Raw genomic sequence first — 19562 nt, 5'->3', positions numbered from 1 at the left:
ATTTTATTGTATTTTTAGGATTTTAGTGTATCCTCTTTTCTTGTTTTTAACCTACTGATGATTTCTTTTGAAGTAGAGAGGCAGGGTGGAAATACTGTATATAAATAAAATAAATATTCATCAGGTGCTCAGCTACATTTTTAAGCAAAAAGGAGAATGCTTCTGGCCTTCGCTTTATTATTCCCCCCTGTAAGCATCTGACCAACTTATCCTGAAAGCCCATTAATGTCCCCATTTAAACAAATACTATAAAGACACACTCGGTGCATGGTCTGAAATTGTCCTGCACATAGCAAAAAAAGTCACAAGCGTTAACAAGTAATTGAAAAACACAACAGATGTAAAGGGGAACCTGCATGCCAGGTAATGCTTTTGGCTCTTATGTCACATCATATCCACAAGATTGCATTTGCATGTTTTCTGTTAATTAACCCAGGATAACTGCTGTGCCATATACACAAATAGCTAATGAGGATTGGAAATGAGGAAGAACCAGCAGAGAAATCCAAGCAGGGCTAGCTGTTTTAGCCACAATAGCTCAGACACTCCCAAGAGCCATTACTGCTCTTACGGTATTTGCAGATCTTATTAGCACTTGCTTGGGCAGAAATTGATTGATTGATTGATTGATTTAATGAATGCATTAATTTCCCACCATTTTTCCTCCTTAAGGAACCCAAGGTGGCATACATAATCCTCCTCCTCTCCACTTTATCCTCACAACAACAACCCTGTGAGGTAGGTTGGGCTGAGAGTCTGTGACTGGCCCAGAGTCACCAAGGGAGCTTTCGTGACTGAGTGGGGAACAGAACCTGGATTTCCCAATTCCCAGCCCAACACTCTATCCACTACACCACACTGCTTGTGACACCTCTTCCATAGATTTATTAGCAAGTGGATAGGAGTTGTGTTACCTTCACATACAATAATAATTTCATCATCATCATTTATTTCATTTCTAAACCGCCTAGTAGCCAAAGCTCTCTGGGTGGTTTACAACAATTCATAAAATACAATATAAAAATATTGTATAATATTTTCATTGCTGTATTGCAGATGGAGGAAGATGATAGATTCAAATGGTGAACTTCCCAATACCTGGCTCACTCTTCATACCTACGATGCTACAACGGCTTTCCAGCAGTGGTGAGAACAAATACAACATGTTAGTAACAGCCAAGCTGAGTATTTTATTTTTGCAACCTATACTTAACTAAGATGAAAAGACTTGAAGGGGGGGAACAGTCTTGTAGAGGAAGAGAGCAGCATTTCTACATTCAACAGTGTTGCGCCTCTCAAAAAAGTTACAAAATGGCTCCACCTAATGGGCACAGTATTGTATTCAAAATCCAGTTTTCTGAGCATGGTCTGACATAGAATCATAGAATAGTAGAGTTGGAAGGGGCCTCTAAGGAAGCCATCAAGTCCAATCCCCTGCTCAATGCAGGAATCTGCCTTAAATCATACCTGACAGATGGTTGTCCAGCTGCATTTTGAAGGCCTCCAGGGTGGGAGAGCCCACCATGTCCCTAGGTCATTGGTTCCATTGTCGTACTGCTCAAACGGTCAGGAAGTTTTTTCCTGATGTTCAGCTGGAATCTGGCTTCCTGTAAGTTGAGCCCATTATTCCTTGTCCTGCACTCTGGGAGGATCAAGAAGAGATCCTGACCCTGCTCTGTGTGACAAGCTTTCAAAGATTTGAAGAGTGCTATCATGTCTCCCCTCCGTCTTCTCCTCTCCAGGCTAAACATGCCCAGTTCTTTCAGTCTCTCCTCATAGCGCTTTGTTTCCAGACCCCTGATCATCCTGGTTGCCCTCCTCTGAACACGCTCCAGCTTGTCTGCATCCTTCTTGAAGTGTGGTGCCCAGAACTGGACACAATACTCTAGATGAGGCCTAACCAGGGCCAAATAGAGAGGAACCAGTACCTCACACGATTTGGAAGCTATACTTCTATTAATGCATCCCAAAATACCATTTGCCTTTCTTGCAGCCATATAGCACTGTTGGCTCATATTCAGGTTGTGATCTACAACAATTCCAAGATCCTTCTCGTTTTTAGTATTGCTGAACCAAGTATCCCCCATCTTTTAACTATGCATTTGGTTTCTTTTTCCTAGGTGTAGAAGTTGGCATTCATCCCTATTAAATTTCATTCTGTTGTTTTCAGCCCAGCACTCCAGATCACTTTGAAGTTTACTTCTGTCTTTCAATGTATTAGCTATCCCACCCAATTTTGTGTCATCTGTAAGCATTCCCTGTCTTGGTCGCCCTGTGGGATGACCTTTGCTGGGTGACAGTCAGAGGGAGTGTGACCCTGTTATCATAGAATCATAGAATAGCAGAGTTGGAAGGGGCCTACAAGGCCATCGAGTCCAACCCCCTGCTCAATGCAGGAATCCACCCTAAAGCATCCCTGACAGATGCCTGTCCAGCTGCCTCTTGAAGGCCTCTAGTGTGGGAGAGCCCACAACCTCCCTAGGTAACTGATTCCATTGTCATACTGCTCTAACAGTCAGGAAGTTTTTCCTGATGTCCAGCCGGAAGCTGGCTTCCTTTAACTTGAGCCCGTTATTCCGTGTCCTGCACTCTGGGAGGATCGAGAAGAGATCCTGGCCCTCCTCTGTGGGACAACCTTTTAAGTATTTGAAGAGTGCTATCATGTCTCCCCTCAATCTTCTCTTCTCCAGGCTAAACATGCCCAGTTCTTTCAGTCTCTCTTCATAGGGCTTTGTTTCCAGACCCGATCATCCTGGTTGCCCTCTTCTGAACACGCTCCAGCTTGTCTGCATCCTTCTTGAATTGTGGAGCCCAGAACTGGACGCAATACTCTAGATGAGGCCTAACCAGGGTCAAATAGAGAGGAACCAGTACCTGACGTGATTTGGAAGCTATACTTGTTGATTCTGTTGGACCTCTCAGTGGCTTTTGATACCATTGACCATGGTATCCTTTTGGATAGGTTGTCCGGGCTGGGAGTTGGAGGCACTGCGTTGCAGTGGTTCCGCTCCTACTTAGTTGGCTGATTCCAGAAGGTGGTGCTGGGGGATTATTGCTCTGGGCCGTGGCATTTAGGACATGGGGTTCCACAGGGCTCTATTTTATTCCCTATACATTTACATGAAACTGCTGGGAGAGGTTATCCAGAGATGTGGGTTGAGGTGTCATCAATATGTAAATGACACCCAGCTCTACCTTTCCTTTTCATCAAACCCAGGTGAGGCAGTAGCTGTTCTGAACCAATGCCTGAGCACGGATGAGGGTTAATAAACTGAGACTCAGTCCAGACAATACGGATGTACTGTTAGCAGGTGGTTCACCTGTCCAGCTAGGTGACGTTCATCCTGTTCTGGACAGGGTTGCACTTCCCCTGAAGGATTGGGTCCATAGTTTGGATCCAAAACTTGTTGGATCCTGGAATGGATCCTGGTTATGTTTTCCATTGATTTGTTAATTGCTGAGGATCTGGAGGAACAGAAGACTCAGCAGAAACTTAAAGGTCAACTCTACACCTGGACATTGAGTGTCATAATTGAATAATTGTCTAACTGATTGTCTTCAATTAAGGGTTGCAAGGAGTTGCATCATTGTACAGGTTGTCTATAAAAGTAAATGTATTTTCAAGTTCCTGTATAACTTCCATGTCCCTCATGTGAGCTGTATTGACTGACCGTTTGTAAGTATTTGTATCTGTACTGCCATAACTAAATTATATATTTATTTGCCAGTAAAAAGGTTTATTTTAACCTACATAAATCTCTATCTTAATTCACATCTTTGCTGACTTTGCTGAGAACCGCTGTAATCTCTGCTAGTCTCTGTAGGGCCCAGACAGAGACTTAACACAAAAGGTTATGTGCCAGAAACCCAGTCTGTGCAATAACTAAACAGCTTCTAAAGCCATAACTCAACAAAACTGTCACTTGAGACATAGGTGAACTCGGTGGCAAAGAGCACCTTTTATCAGCTTAGGTTGATATACCAACTATGCCCTTATCTGGACGGAAATAGCCTAGCTACAGTGATCCATGCTCTGATAACCTCTCGTTTGGATTACTGCAATGCGTTATACGTGGGGCTGCCCTTGAAAACGGTCCGGAAACTTCAGCTGGTACAAAAAAGGGAAGCAGGTTTACTAACAGGGCCTGGCCAACGAGCACATCGCGCCAGTCCATTTCCACCTTCACTGGCTGCTAGTCCAAGTCCAATTCAAAGTGCTGGTATTAACATTTAAAGCCCTAAATGGGTCGGAGCCAGGCTATCTGAAGGAACGCCTCCTCCCATATGTACCTGCCAGGACCCTAAGGTCATCCTCAGGGGTCCTTCTCTGTGGGCCCCTGCCAAAGGAAGTGAGGAAGGTGGCTACCAGGAGGAGGGCCTTCTCTGCTGTGGCACCCTGGCTGTGGATTGAGCTCCCTAAAGAGATTCACCTGGCACCTGCACTATATTCTTTCAGATGCCAGGTGAAGACCTTTTTATTCTCTCAGTATTTTAACAGCCTATAAATTTAATTTTCACTTTGCTGTTTTAAATTTGTATTTTAAATTTGTATTTCTGCACTTCTGATGATTTTATCCTGGTTGTGCTTTTATATTGTATTTTATATCATGTTTTTATACTGTTTGTTTTATACTTTGAATGGTTTTAATTTTTGTGAACCGCCCAGGAGCTTTAGCTATTGGGCGGTATAAAAATGCAATAAATAAATAAATCTCCTTGCCCAAATCGTTAATTAAAATGTTGAAGAGCACTGGGCCCAGGACTGAGCCCTGTGGTACTTCACTTGTTACCTCCCCCCAGTTTGCAAAGGTACCGCGTTGATAAGCACTCTTTGAGTCCGATTCTGTAGCCAACTGTGGATCCACCTAATAGTTGTTCCATCAAGCCTACTTTTAGCTAGTTTGTCAATCAGAATATCATGGGGCACTTAATCAAAAGCTTTGCTGAAGTCAAGATATATTATGTCCACAGTATTCCCACAGTCTACAAGGAATGTTACTCAATCAAAAAATGAGATCAAATTAGTCTGACAGGATTTGTTCCTGACAAATCTATGTTGGCTTCTAGTAATCGCTGCATTGTTTTCAAGGTGTTTACAGATTCACTTCTTAATAATCTGCTCCAAACAAATTCCCAGGAATGGAAGCCAAACTGACTGGTCTGTAGTTCCCAGGTTCCTCCTCCCCCCCCTTATTTTTTCAGGGGAGTCATAGACCTGCTTTTGGGAGAAGACTGAGCCAAAGTAGGAATTGAGCACTTCAGCCTTTTCTTTGTCATCTGTTATCAATTTGCCATCCTCATTAAGCAGTTGAACCACCATTTCTTTCCTCTGTCTTTTACTATTCATGTATCTGAAGAAAGCCTTTTTATTGCTTTTAGCATCCCTTGCTAGCCTCAGCTCATGCTCAGCTTTAGCCTTCCTGATGTCATTCCTGCACTTCTGTACTACCTGTCTGTACTCTTCTTTTGTAACCTGGCCTTCCTTCCACTTCCTAGATGTATCCTTTTTTGTTTTCAGGTCATCTCTAAGCTTTTTGTGGAGCCACACTGGTTCCTTCTGTTGTCTTCTATCTTTTTTCCTTGTTGGAATTGCTTGTCATTGTGCCTTTAAAATTTCCTTTTTAAAAAACTCCCAACCGTCTCGGAGTCCTTTTCTTATTAGGGTCACTTGCCATAGAACCTTACTGAGTTTATTAAAATCAGCTTTCCTAAAATCCAGAGTACATGTATAGCTACACTCAGCTTTTGCTTGCTTTAAAAGCAAGAACTCAAGTATGACATGGTCACTTTCCCCCAGAGTTCCGGTAACTGCCACTTTATCCATTAAGTCATCCCTATTGGTCAATATCAAGTCAAGGATTGCCAATCCTCTAGTTCCTTTTTGTAGGAGAAAGTTATCAGTCACTCATTTCAGGAATTTCTTGGAAGAGCTGCTTTTGGCAGTATTTGTCTCCCAACAGATATCGGGGGAATTGAAGCCCCCCATCACTACTACATCAGACTTCCTTGAAACACTGGCAATGTTGTTAGAGAGCTTTTATTTAAACACTTATTTAACAAACAAACCAAATAACAACAACACACACACAAAACAAATTCCAGAGCAATAAGGGAAGGCCATTCCACACATTAAAATGCATCTACTTGCCATATTAAAATCCATATAAATGAGTGGAAGTGGTCATCAGCATGACGATAAGTTGACACGGGGCGCGGTGGCGGGTGAATGTGGGCTCCCGAACCACAAGTGCCAGGCCAACCGTGCCCCCCAGCCAGGCCCAGCTGTGCTTTTAACAAGTGCTTTTTTGCTTAACATCCAGTGCTTTGAAGCAACTCAAGCTGCCTTGTTGACATAAAGCGGGGGTGGGCAACTTATGGTCCTCCTCCAGATGTTTTGCTGTGAAGGCACGTTGCTCCCAAGCGGAGGGGCACCCAAGGGTCACCATCTCCTAGCGAGGCCGGTCTCTGCCTGGCCTCCCTTCCGCAGCCTCTTTAAACGGCCGGCAACTGAGTCAGTAGACCAGGCTTTGCATAGGAGTGGAATTCCGGGATTTGAAGCATGTCTACCCGATAGAAGCAAAATGGTTTAAACAGGCCTAATTCATCATGGCTTCCTTCGAAGGAAATTTGGGGAGTTGTGGTTATATGAGGAAGTGAAGGATTTTTAAGATTTGGCACCTTCACAACACCATTCCCAAGCTGCTTTGGGAAAAGCCATGAGAATGAATCCAATTTAACTCCTGTTTAAGTTAATAGTAGGACAGGTTGTCCGCTTTGCCATCCGACGTGCCCAAGGAGAGCAGCAGAGGCCAACTGGCTCAACCTCTTGATATTCTAGAGATATGGGGTGCGCCTACAATCAATTTATGTGTGCAAAACCACAACTGACTAGCTAGTAAAGACTGTACCCAAACCAAGTCACATACAGAAGGCAGGAAAAGTTTCGGCAAGAAATTTAAGAGGGCAGAATTGATCAGCTACCTGGATACCTCCCCTCTCCCCACTGCTAATCCACCACTTTCCTGGAACAGGCCTTGTGCCAGCAGTGCTCCTCATGCCATGTGCTCCCAGCAGCAGCCTCTCCAGGGGAAGAGGACATGGCTTTGGTGGAGGTGGGTCTCAGCTGGATGAAACAGGTAGCTTCAAATAACCCACCACTTTGGAAGGCAAACCAATGTTTGCCACCCCTAAGGATGTGCGTTTCAGCAAGGAGGAAAGGAACGATCTACACATGAAGCACAATGATATGGTAGCGGTTGGGCACCAGAAGGAGGAAGAAGAAGAACCTGGATTTATCTAGAGCAGGTCTTTCCTCTTGGAGGCACTGGAATCCAGGGAATGCAGCTGCCGACTCTCTTGCCTGCCTCGTCATCTCGGACTGGCCCAACCAACTTTGCCATCACAGTTCCTGCAAGTTAGATGTTCTGTTTGCCATCACAGTTCCTGCAAGTTAGATGTTCTGACAACAGGGTGCTTGTTTCCCTTCTTGGTTGGTGGGCAGGACTTTGATGGGCTCAATGGTGCTGCTGGGGCTGAACTCCGTCTCTGGCTGCCCGCCAGCAATTTGCCTCTGGGATACAATCCGGTAGATTTCTGGAGGTCAACAAAAGGCGAGAAACACAGATCAGGCCAAGAGGATGGCTGGAGCCCATTTGGGTGACCAGAAGGGTTTGAAATTAAGGTGGCAGGCCCCCTACATGGCACCTGGAGGCACTCATGCGCCCACAAACACCTCTTTTGTCAGTGCTCAGCAGGCTCCACCCACCCACCATTTTTTTAGTTTAGGTTTTAGGTTTGTTTGAGTTAGTTTTGTATTTTTAACTGGGAGGCTGGCCAGACACATTTTTAACTGGGAGGCTGGCCAGACACCCCAAGCAGGGGCTCCCCGACAGGAGCCCCCTGGACTTGCTCCTCCCCTTCAAAGTTGCAGCCTGCTTGTTCATCTGCTTCTTGTTCTGGCCCAGGCAACAGAGGTGGTGAGAAAGCGGAGAGGCCAGTGTCTCGGCCTCCTTGCTCCCTGGCTCTCTGCCTCTCAAGCGGCAGCCAGGAGGAGGAGGAGGAGGAGGAGGAGGAGGAGCACCTGTTGACAATGGCTGCAAGAAGGCAGACCCACTGAGGGCCATCCAAGGGGACTTGCCCAAGGGCCTTCAGGACCCTGGTGGCTGCATGTTGCAAGCGGTCATGGTCAACGCAAGCGGTCACTGCAGCCCAGCCCTGCCGTTTTGAGGTGTGCTCAGCTGCCCAGAAAAAAATAAAAAGGTAGGCTGCAGGGTGGGGAGGGCCATGTCCTGGGGACTGAGGCGGTGTTCTGCCTGGTGTGTGTGTGTGGCTTGTTGTTTCATGGTGTGAGTTTTCCCTCGGTGTGTTGGGCTTGGAGTGCAGAGTGGTGTGGGTACATTGTGGGTGCGTTTCTCTGACCATCACCAGTTTGCCTTCTGTGAAATTGATATTTTGTTGTGCTGCCTGGAGCAAATCTGTGGAATATGGCATTTGGCTTGGACCCCACCCTGCCTTTAGCAGCATACGCTGAGTTTTTAAATCAATCCCAGACCGATGTTTAGGTTTGGCTGAGAGCTCAAAGCTGGTTTTGTCTTTGTATGAGCCTCGTGTGGCGCAGGGTGGTAAGCAGCAGTTACTGCAGCCAAAACTCTCCCCACGGCCTGAGTTTGATCCCAGAGGAAGCTCAGGTCGACTCAGCCTTCCATCCTTCCGAGGTCGGTAAAATGAGTACCCAGCTAGCTGGGGGGAAGGGAACTGTGACTGGGGAAGGCAATGGCAAACCACCCCACTACAAAGTCTGCCAAGAAAACGACAGCGAAAGCAGGCGTCCCTCTAGGAGTCAGCAATGACTCAAGTGCTGGCACGAGAGGTTCCTTTCCTTTCCTTTCCTGTCTTTGTATGCTGTCTGTTTTATTTTTTATGGTTTTAAATTCTGTATATCAATTTTTAATATTTAATGTTTTAATCCTTTGCAAACTGCCGGAGAACTTTGGCTATGGGGTGGTGTAGAAATGAAATGAAATGAAATGAAATGAAATGAAATGAAATGAAATAAATAAATAAATAAATAAAAGCTTCTTGGCCAAGTTACTTGTCTCTGACCCTCAGTTACCCTTCTGTGAAATAGGTGCAGGTTTGGGGGCAAGTAACTTTTTTCCCTCCAGTTTGCCTTCTGGGTGCCATGGCAGGTATCTGGTGAATGGGCAAGTCCCCTCTATAGCCGCCATTTTGTGAGAATGTCCACAACGCTCTCTAAAACTTGCAAGAGTCCCCACAGGTCCCCCAAGGCCAGAAGGTAACCAAGATACTCTGCCAAATAACACCACCTTATCCCCATAGACTGCTGCTGCTGCTGGATTCACACCTGCAGGATTTATAAGGCCTAATTATGGTGCAACAAGAGAGGCTACATGGCTGCTAGGTCCTCATGGCTGCTCACAGATGCAGTAATTGTGTGAATGGTTGCCTAAGTACTACATAACCCAGAAGCAGCTGAGCGAACTACCCATAACTTCTCTCCACCACAACAAGCCTCCTAGATCCTGCTGGCATCCTGAGACTAGGAGGTGGGAGCTGAATGTGCAGGCAATTCAATATTGGAGTTGAGAGCTTATTTTGAGTTGCTTGGCTAAGCGGAAACCTTCCTCAGGCCAAATGAGGCTGCAAGAATGCCAGCCCCAACTCTTCCATCTCTTTTCCCCCTCCCCCAACCCCCAAATGATGTACCAGGAGAATTTTCTAACATGATTTATAAATCAAGAATGCAGACTCAGAATCACATTAGTTCTTGAGGCTTCACCATTCTGCCTTACGTTCTTAAGAACAGCAGAAGTGCCTTGCGGGGCCAGACCAAACGGTCCACCTAGCCGCTCTGAGAGCCTTTTTTGGCTAAGGAGCGGGGTATAAATATGATAAATAAATAAAATAAAAAATAAATAGTCCAGTATTCTTTGCAAGGATCCCAGCACACAGCCAGGAGGGGCCAAGTGGCCCACTAGAATAATAGAATCATAGAATCACAGTTGGAAGGGGCCTACAAGGCCATCGAGTCCAACCCCCTGCTCAATGCAGGAATCCACCCTAAAGCCTTCCTGACAGATGGTTGTCCAGCTGCCTCTTGAATGCCTCTAGTGTGGGAGAGCCCACAACCTCCCTAGGTAACTGATTCCATCATCGTACTGCTCTAACAGTCAGGACGTTTTTCCTGATGTCCAGCCGGAATCTGGCTTCCTGTAACTTCAGCCCGTTATTCCGTGTCCTGCACTCTGAGAGGATCGAGAAGAGATCCTGGCCTTCCTCTGGGTGACAACCTTTCAAGTATTTGAAGAGTGCTAGTAACCCAGCCAGTAACCCACAAAACCAGCCAGTAACCCACAGCTGCTAGAGCGCAGTCTGCTTTCTGCCCACGCCTGTATTACAGCACCGCTAGAGCCTGCCCCGCTACGGGTGGGGATGGAAGAGCAGAAGACTTACCCGTTAAGATGTTGTGAAAGGCGGTCTCCACATTGGTGGAATCCAAAGCTGATGTCTCGATGAAAGACAAGCCATTCTTTTCTGTGGCAGGTGAAGAGAAAAGAGATCAAGGCTTGTGCACACACATCTCTCCGACTATTTTAACCCTACATATTAACTCTTCAGATCCCAGCGCTCCATTTTCAGAAGTAGAAATGCCAGGGCCCAAACCAGGAAGTTCTCTCCCAGGAGTATGTGGGGAGTTTGCCAGAGGGAAATGCACTTTGCACGTACCAACCTTTATCGTGCAATCCTATGTACGTGTAGACAGAAAAAAGGTCTACAACTCCCAATTCCCTTCCCAGCATTCCTCAACCAGTATGGCTGGCAGGGGAATGCTAGGAGTTGAAGGGCTTTTTTCTGTTTAAACATGCATAGGATTGCACCCTTAGGCACTTATCCACAGAACAGAAAGATGGCTAGCAGCAGCAGAAAGTAGCTATCAATCAAGATGGATGTTCTACCAACATTGCTTATAACCATAACCACCCATTAATAACCCACTGCACTATCTTACTCCTCATTTCTTCATAACTATTCCATGATTCCACAAAAGCTTAGCAGAAGTTCAGAACACAGAATTTCTTCAGAGTGAGCATCCCAGGTTTCTTCCTCTTCAGGAAAGAAGGAAGGAAGGGGAAAAAAGAAAGAAAGAAAGAAAGAAAGAAAGAAAGAAAGAAAGAAAGAAAGAAAGAAATGCAAGTTTCTACCTCTCATGGCTGTAGAGCAACAAGATAGGATTGATGAGAGGATTATGAAGGGCTGAAATGCTACTAAAGGGGAACATGCAATGTTTCAATATTATTGGAAATCCTAAGGAGAAGCCCCATTGGCTCTCCATCTAAATCTGTGTTTCACCAAATTGTGGTGGCTCCTGGGTCTCTAAGAACAGCTCCCCACCCACCCCTGTTCACCCTCCCATCATCACTGTGTTGGCTAAAGTATCAATGTCATTCCTCTGGAGGCTCCTTGATCATTTAGTCTTCAGGAGCAGCTTGAAGCTTGCACCTCATTACTGAATTTGGAATCCAGGCTGAGTAAATAGTGGGGTCCCATAGGGATCGGTATTGGGACCAATTCTTTTCAACTTGTTCAGAAATGATCTGGAATTAGGAGTGAGCAGTGAAGTGGCCAAGTTTGCTGACGACACCAAATTATTTAAGGTTGTTAAAACACAAAGGGATTGTGAAGAGCTCCAAAGGGATCTCTCCACGCTGGGAGAGTGGGCCTCCAAATGGCAGATGAGGTTCAATGGAAGCAAGTGCAAGGTGATGCACGTTGGGGCAAAAAAACCCAACTTCAAGTATAACCTAAAGGAATCTGAGCTGGCGGTGACCAAGCAAGAAATAGAGCTTGGGACTGTGGTGGACAGCTCGATGAAAATGTCCACCCAGTGAGCAGCCGCTGTAAAGAAGGCAAACTCCATGTTAGGCATTATAAGAAAAGGAATTGAGAATAAAATTATGCATAATATGAAGAATGTGAATAGGGAGACATTTTTCTCCCTCTCTCAAAATACTAGAATCCAATGGGGTCATCCCATGAAGCTGATTGGTGGGAGATCCAGGACAAATAAAAGGAAACATTTCCATAGTTGTGGTCATACTAGTCTATATTTTAGTTTTAATGCCCCCTACCCCATTTGGTTTCCCCCCTCCCTCCCCTGTCTGTTACTGTGATTTTAGATTGTAAGCCATATGGCAGATTGTCTTATTTTATTCTGCACAGCACCATGAACATTGATGGCGCTTTATAAATAAAAGTTAATAATAGTTAAATTATGGAACTCACTACCACAGGATGTTGTGATGGCCACCAATTTGGATGGCTTTAAAAGGGGGTTGGATCAATAACTGCAGGCAAAGGATATCAATGCCCTGATGGTTGTGTGCTATCTCCAGTATTCAAGGCAATAAGCCTGTGTGCACCAGTTGCTGGGGAACATGGGTGGGAGGGTGCTGTTGCACCATGTCCTGCTTGTTCATCCCTGGCCGATGGCTGGTCAGCCACTGTGTGAACAGAGTGCTGGACTAGATGGTCCCTTGGCCTGATCCAGCATCAGGGCACTTCTGATGTTCTTAAACCCACGGGTTTTCTGCAGCTACGACATTTTTCTAACTATTGGCAACCAACCAGGACATGAAATCCTTTGGGTTGTCCTTACTTTGAAGGCTCAGCAAATCCTATTTCTTTTCCTTCCCTCCTGAATCTATACACTTCACCAGCACTCCTGCTCCAATGGTAGCATAGCCACCCAATTGCCCATCCTGCCACTTCCATAGCGCAAACACTAATTTCCCAAAACATCCCTTTTCTCTCTCTCTCTCTCTCTCTCTTTCTTTGTAGGCCCTATTAGAAATAGCCTACTGGCCCAGGCACTAGGTGGAGGGTGGGTAGGCTGACCAAGCCAGTGTTCTCTTCTGTGGGGCATGTGCATGTTTTGAGAACAATAGTCTGTGCTTTATGGATCTGGAACAAAGGCTCAAGCAAATTTCCCCATTCTAGAAGTAGCTATTCCATGCTTTCGTAAGAACATGCGCATAAATCCACTGTGTGCTCAAAACCGCAACTGTGGTGATGAGAAGAAGGAGCAGTAGGTGCCCCTGCCTACTTGCTCACTGGTTTTCTCTGCCTGCCAAGCAACCAAAGGGGTAGGAAGGGTGGTAAAGAGGAGGAGGAGCAAGAACAGCAGATGACCATCATGGTGGTGAGGAGGTAGAATCCTTGCAGGAGGAGGGGGGGCATGGAGGGTGTCTTCCTCAAGGACCTTAAAAAACCCAAAGCCAGCCGGGGTAGCTCTCATGGGACAACACGCTAAGCCATGGTTAGGCTGCTAATCCTTTTACAGTAAAGGGTTAGTGTGTTCATCTTGAAAGCTGCCTTGAAGCCCAGTATGGTGCATAGAGCCATAGGCATTCTGCAAACGAAATGCACGCCATGCCCAGGTCACAGTCCCACGGAGGGAGGGAGAGAGGGAGGGAGGGGCAGAGCGTACCTGCGAGGCTCTTGGCCTCGTCCGTCGGCACGGCCCGCAGGTGCCGGAGGTCGCTCTTGTTGCCCACCAGCATGATGACGATGTTGGTGTCCGCGTGATCCTGCAGCTCCTTGAGCCAGCGCTCAGCATTCTCGTAAGTGAGGTATTTGGCGATGTCATAAACCAGAAGCGCTCCGACTGCCCCTCGGTAGTACCTGCAGTGGGTGGGACAGGAGGGCAGGAGGGACAATGCGGGATCAGGGGGCGCTCAGCACCAAAAAACCACCCCGGTGTGGTGTCCCATGCAGATTGTTTCCAAGACAAACTCATCACCCGTTTCACAACCCAAATTCATTTGCACAGCCTGCCACAAGCGTCCTTGGACCCTGGTGACTCAGCCAGCAGTAGCAAATTCCCCTTTGCTGGGCCAAGGGTTCAGGCAGGCAGCGGCTGCGATGGAGGCCTACGGGCACCTGGCCTGCAAGTGTCCGTTTCAAGGACTAGTCCTGTTCTCTCCCCGAGGGCAGTACACCTTCCTTCCACATGCAACAGCATTCTTCAGCACTGACGCTGGGGGTCTTACGTTTGGAAATAATACAGAAGCTGGTTCTGGAGGTCCCCAGCCTCTCTTGCGCGTTGCCTGAAGAGCAAAGTAGAACTCACCACCCCCTCCTGCCCCCACCCACCACAACACTAACTGTGCCCATGTGCTCCTGCATGGCACAGCATCAGTGGTGGGCTGCTCTCCTCACAATGCCCACCTGCACAGGGGTCTCCAGGCCCACACCCTGCATTTCCAACCTCTCTCCGAGTTATTAGAAGAACCTTGTTGGAAAAGGGACCAGAGATCATGCGGTTATCTTGAGCAGTCTGCCCTTTGATCTAAGCCATGGTAGTGAATTCTAGAAGTTACCCATAGCGCATGAAGGACCAGGTCTCTTCGCTTAGCCCTGACAACGGCATCAAGTGATTCCCAAGTTTGAATCTTGTGCAAAAAGTCAAAGCTGGGTTTGCTCAGGTGCCCGAGTCCTGAGTCCAGGAGAGGAACTGGTCTCAGGATTGTTGCACAGGGCAGCCTGAGAGCTCGCATGATCAGGCTGCACCCTGAGCTGCCCTGCTCTGCCCTCTGATCCACCAGTCCTCCCTCCGCATGGATGCATTCAGCTCCAGCCCCTCCCATCATAGGTGTGTGCTGCACCCTAAAAGGCCCCAATTAGAGCAAAGGAGGGGAAAGCACGCTTTCTTAGCCCCCCCCACTGCCTTTAAGGCCCCGATTGGAGCATGGTGGGTGGGAAAGTGCTAAATTCCCTCGTGCGTACTAATGGGGCCACCATTAATGTGCCTGGGGGAATTACACATTTTCCAGAGGCTCCAGAAAGCGCTTTCCCATCCTCCTTAAAGGCCCCTATTCAAAAAGTAGCAGTGGGGAGGGAAAGAGGAGGCAGACGTGGAGACAGTAGGGTGTGCCTCCCCCCCGCCCCACGTGCACGCCAATGCCTCCCACTAGACCCCAGCCCTGCCCCTGAGACACCACTCCTGAGCTCCCAGGCTCTGCCCCCCAGGCCCAGAGGATCCTGGCAAGCCTAATTCAGGGCCAAAGAAGCCGGGTGAGCAAATGGCCCCCTCTGGCACACCGCCATGACATCCGAGGGCAAAGGAGGCACTTACGCAGAAGTAATGGCCCGGTAGCGCTCCTGGCCAGCTGTATCCCAAATCTGGGCCTTCACGGTCTTGTTATCCACTTGGATGCTGCGGGTGGCAAACTCCACGCCGATGGTACTTTTGCTCTCCAGGTTGAATTCGTTCCGGGTGAAGCGAGAAAGAAGATTGCTCTTCCCTACTCCCGAGTCTCCAATGAGGACAACTGCAAAGAAGCAAGACATTGATGATGATGATGATGATGATGATGATGATAGAATGACTAACGAAAGAACATTTTAATTAAGGTTTTGTTTTTAATCTGTATTGATAAAATACAGATTAAGGAAGTACTGTTAGCACCATAATAAAAATAGTTACTACTTGAGCATCACTTTTGGGGGATATAAATTAAATGAATGAATGATAGATGGTCCCTGTACACCACCCCAAGCTCCTTAGAGAAAGGGCAAGTTGTGAGGAATAATTATTGGAGGTATATTTATTTATTTATTTATTACATTTAATAGTCGAAGAAATACTTTTAAATTACTCACTTTTGAAACAATTTCTACCTGAAATATATTCCAGAGAAGATCTTTTAACCTTGCAGAGTGGCACTTGTGCAACTTTATCTGCAGGGGCTGATATAAATGTGCATGCTCCAACAGTCCATATTTACCCTGTATTTTAATCTCTGTCCTTGGTAAAAACAAACAAAACTATCCCTATTTTCATCTTTTGGAGATGCTTTGTTGTTGTTTAAAGCAAGATGGGCTACTTTTCTCATTCTTTGGGATTCAGAGTCTCTAGAAATTACATTTTGCCGAGAAGAGATGAGTCTTGTCTCTAGCACCCACCCATGCAAATGCATGTGCAAATGCACACTAAGGCCTCATGCAGTGCACAGCCTGCCAAAGAATATTTTGCACGTTTGATGACATAATATTCCCCACCACCACCAAATATCTTTACCCAAAAGGACACACACCCCTTGGGCTTTCAGAGCAATGAAATACAAAACTATTACAGAATGGGTTTGGGAATTTATACTCTATAACGTTCTCAGGATAGTTTCCAGTAAGAAGTACAATGAATATAGTGGGCAGAGTAGACCCTTCAACAATGAGTTACAGGAGGGAGGAGTGCTCAGATAGTAAAGCCAGGCTGTTCCTCACATGAAATCTTGGAGTGGAAGTAGTATCCAGAGTCTGGGCTTCTCTGCCTTTCTCTGGCCAAGGACCAACAGCGGCCTCCACTTCCTGCACGAGGCCTGGACTTGGGTGCAAGAGGCTTAAGAATCACGGCCTTGGTAGAGAGTGGTGCATGCCTGCTCAACAGCCTGAGCTATACAGCTTCTTGGCCCTGAGCCTCAGTCCCTGCAACTCCATCTCAGTAAAATGCTACTAAACTGGAATGGCTGGCTCCCCCCACTGCCACGAAGTGAGCCAAGGAAAGGAGAAGTCACGGACTCAAAGCCTCCTTTCACCTGCATGAATCAGAGCCCTTCCCCTTGTCACACTGCATGGCTTCCCCACCGCTGATATCTGTTCCTCAGAATACAAAAGGACTGTTTGTAGACCCAGATCTGGGTGTGGGGCATGGGTGAGCCAGTGGATGTGTGTGAAAAAATGTTTTTTTAAAAAGAAGGTGTGTAGCCACTCAAGTTGCCGTCCCAGCCTCTTCAAAGGAAAGGGAGGCAAGCCCATGAGAAGCTCAGTCCAATGACTTCATTTCATGAGCAACCATTACTCATTCCTACGAGTTTCACTTCATGAAGCAAGGAGTGCCTCAGCAGTAAAAGATGTTGGGTCAGGATGAGGCCTAACACCTGGGTTCACTCCAAGAATTTGGACCTGTAAAGTTTTGTGTTTGAGGTGAACATCAAGCACCACGGGGGGCGGGGGGGAACCTCTGTGTACTTGATCTGTGATGAAGGGTAGTAAATAAACCTTTCAATGAATTCACATGTGCAAGTTAGGAGCCACCTGCATGTAGCAGCCAGGGATTCCCAACCTTTTTGAGGCAGTGAACACATTTGGAATGTGGAGAGTGTCACGGGCGCTCTAACAAAATGGCAGCCCTGGTCGCGTTGCCCATTCTTGAAATGGCTGCCATGGCAGGCATGGCCAGTAGAAAAAAACCCACTATTCAGAAGGCAAACGGGTGAGACTAAAATACAAATAACTTGCCCAAGAACAAGGCAGAGGTGGAGACTGGGCTCCAAAAGGCAAAGCCAATTGTTGTGAACCCCAATAAAGATGGCGACGGAGGGCAGCCCTTCACTTTGCAGCCTCCCGGTTAATTTTTTTAAACAACCCTTAAGAAATACATGTAAAAAATGCGGAGCGGCAGCAAACGTGGCTTGTGCCGCAAGAGACGTCCACGGGCACATGGACACCCCAGGGCTATGAACCCATGTGTATGAGTATGAACCCATGTGCATACTCAGAAGCCAGAATAAAGGAGACACACATGCCCCAGTTTCATTATTCAAATATCTGGCAATGCATCTTTTACCATTTATTTATTTATTAAATTTATATCCCATCTTCTTTCCACCTCCTCCTCTCCATTTTATCCCCACAACAACCACCCTGTGAGGTAGTTTGCCTGAGAATCTGTGATTGGCTCAGAGTCACCCAGAGAGCTTCCATGGCCAAGTGGAGACTTGAAACCGGATCTCCCAGTCCTACACCTTAGCTGCTACGCCACACTGGCTTTTAGTTTTAATACTACCACTAGCAAGGCAGCTCAGCTCACTTCTCAGCCTTTACAGCCTCGCATGGAGTTCCTCGTTAGCCTTCTGCAGAGGCCCTGTAAAGTAGACCAGTGTGGTCATTCCATCATTGCTGGAGGAGAAGGGTGGGTCCTGAGGGTGAGAGGAGACGGCCATAGGAAGCCGCTTGCAAAAGATGGCTTGCAAAGTTACTGTATGGGAGCCAGGATGGCGCAACACTCTGAGTATGGCTTTGAATGTGTGTTTTTAACGTTTAAAAATAAAGAAGCCTAGTTCTGGATGTGATTTGACTTTGGGTTTTTTAAGACAGACTCCTTTGCAACCCCCTAAGTTCTGGTTTTAAACCTTGAAAACAGTATTATCTGTGTCGCACACACCTGTCGGTATTCGTCACACACATAGCACAAGGCTGGCTGAACCTGAATTTCCCCACATCCGGCTATTTCCCCTTCCACGCAGTTGGGCTCAGGCCCGAACAGAAGCCATAAGCCCCAATTTAAGGCTTGGCAGCAGGCTGCAAGCAGAGGAGGGCGCAGGCCTGCCCGGGCCGCCAGCTTTCGCGCCCCAGGGCAGCATCAGCACCAACCCGGCACCGAGGCAAGAGCCAGTCCCAAGCGAGGGGCTGCTTCTCCCCGACCTCGCCCGACACCGGCTGCCCCCGGTTCTGCTCTGCACGGGGTGAGCGACGACAGCACCCGCCGCCTTGAGAACGCCTCGGCTCACGAGGGAGGGTCGGGTCGGGTCGGGGTCGGCTCAAGAAGCGCTTTAAAAGGAGGGAGCAGCGGGGCCACGCCACCCAGGCTGGGGGAGAAACGGACCCAGGCCGGGCGGAGATGGACGACCGCGCAACTGCTCGGGGAGGCGGCCGAGAAGGCACCGGGCTGAGCCGCGGGATGGCTTGGCCCACCCGACAGGCTCGGCGGGGCCAGGCGCGCGCTCCACACCTTGCCTGGGCGAGGGAAGGGGGGCTCAGGCGCCATGTCCGAGGGAAATTGCGGGTGGGGGTGACGGGAAACGACCAGTAAGCATTACGAGCCGGGGGGGGGAGGAGGAAGCCACAGTCCCCCAGGTCCAAGCAGTCACCCCCGGAAATGGAGGCGCCCTCCCTCTGTTCAGACCCCCAAAGCGCAGAAGGCGAGTAAGTGCTTGCAAGCCCCGGAGAGCGCAGGCCTTGGGCAGGCAAAGCGAGCCGGAAGGGGGGCGCCCCCCTGACTTACTTTTGAACAGGTAATCGTACTCGTCGTCCTTGCCCCGCATAGTGCCTTGAGCTTCGCTGCTCCCCAGGAACGCCGGGTCACCTCCCGAGGCGGCAGAACACACCTGCGCCTCCCTCCTCGCCAGGGCCCGAAAGCGGCAGATGACCTCACGACTCTGCGATTTCCTGGGTTCAGGTAGAGCAGCCCAGAGGAAGCCTTAGGTAGCCTTTCGCTCTCTGCCATTGGTTGTTTTGCTGCCCTCTTCCTTTGCTCTAATTGGCCCAGCTCTGGGCCTGGAATTTTACTGACTACAGACTGGCTGTCAAGGAACTCACCTGGCCCAGGCAGGTGGGTGGGGCAGGTACCTGTCCTTTCTTTTCTTTTTCTTTCCTTTTAAAGGGCCAGAGCTTCATCCCTTCACAACAGGCACAAAACAAAGGTGTGGTGTAAAATTATTAAATTCGGACAATTTGTAATCTGCACGCTTCTTGGCTGACACCAC

General features: G+C 47.8%; 1 protein-coding gene across 1 annotated transcript; it reads right to left on the bottom strand.

The window, feature by feature from the left end:
• Positions 1–7434: 7434 nt before the first annotated feature.
• Positions 7435–19122, bottom strand: LOC134412267 (ras-related protein Rab-11A-like). The gene is made up of 5 exons (XM_063146147.1): positions 19082–19122; positions 15155–15350; positions 13508–13701; positions 10474–10554; positions 7435–7593 (listed from the first exon to the last, which is right to left on the bottom strand). The coding sequence occupies exons 1-5, from the start codon at positions 19119–19121 to the stop codon at positions 7451–7453; spliced, it is 654 nt and encodes a 217-aa protein (XP_063002217.1). The 5' UTR covers position 19122; the 3' UTR covers positions 7435–7450.
• Between the last annotated feature and the right edge of the window lie 440 nt (positions 19123–19562).

This window comes from Elgaria multicarinata, chromosome 21 (genome assembly GCF_023053635.1).
Source record: "Elgaria multicarinata webbii isolate HBS135686 ecotype San Diego chromosome 21, rElgMul1.1.pri, whole genome shotgun sequence".
Taxonomy (NCBI): Eukaryota; Metazoa; Chordata; class Lepidosauria; order Squamata; family Anguidae; genus Elgaria; species Elgaria multicarinata.
This window is presented reverse-complemented; position numbering and strand designations above follow the sequence as displayed.

Excerpts from the sequence above, each read along its gene's own strand:
- LOC134412267 (XM_063146147.1), bottom strand. The coding sequence starts at position 19,121 with ATGCGGGGCAAGGACGACGAGTACGATTACCTGTTCAAAA. Across the intron at positions 13,702-15,154 it reads TACCGGGCCATTACTTCTGC|GTACTACCGAGGGGCAGTCG; the intron begins GTAAGTGCCTCC and ends CACCCACTGCAG. Across the intron at positions 7,594-10,473 it reads CTTTCACAACATCTTAACGG|AAATCTACCGGATTGTATCC; the intron begins GTAAGTCTTCTG and ends GTTGACCTCCAG.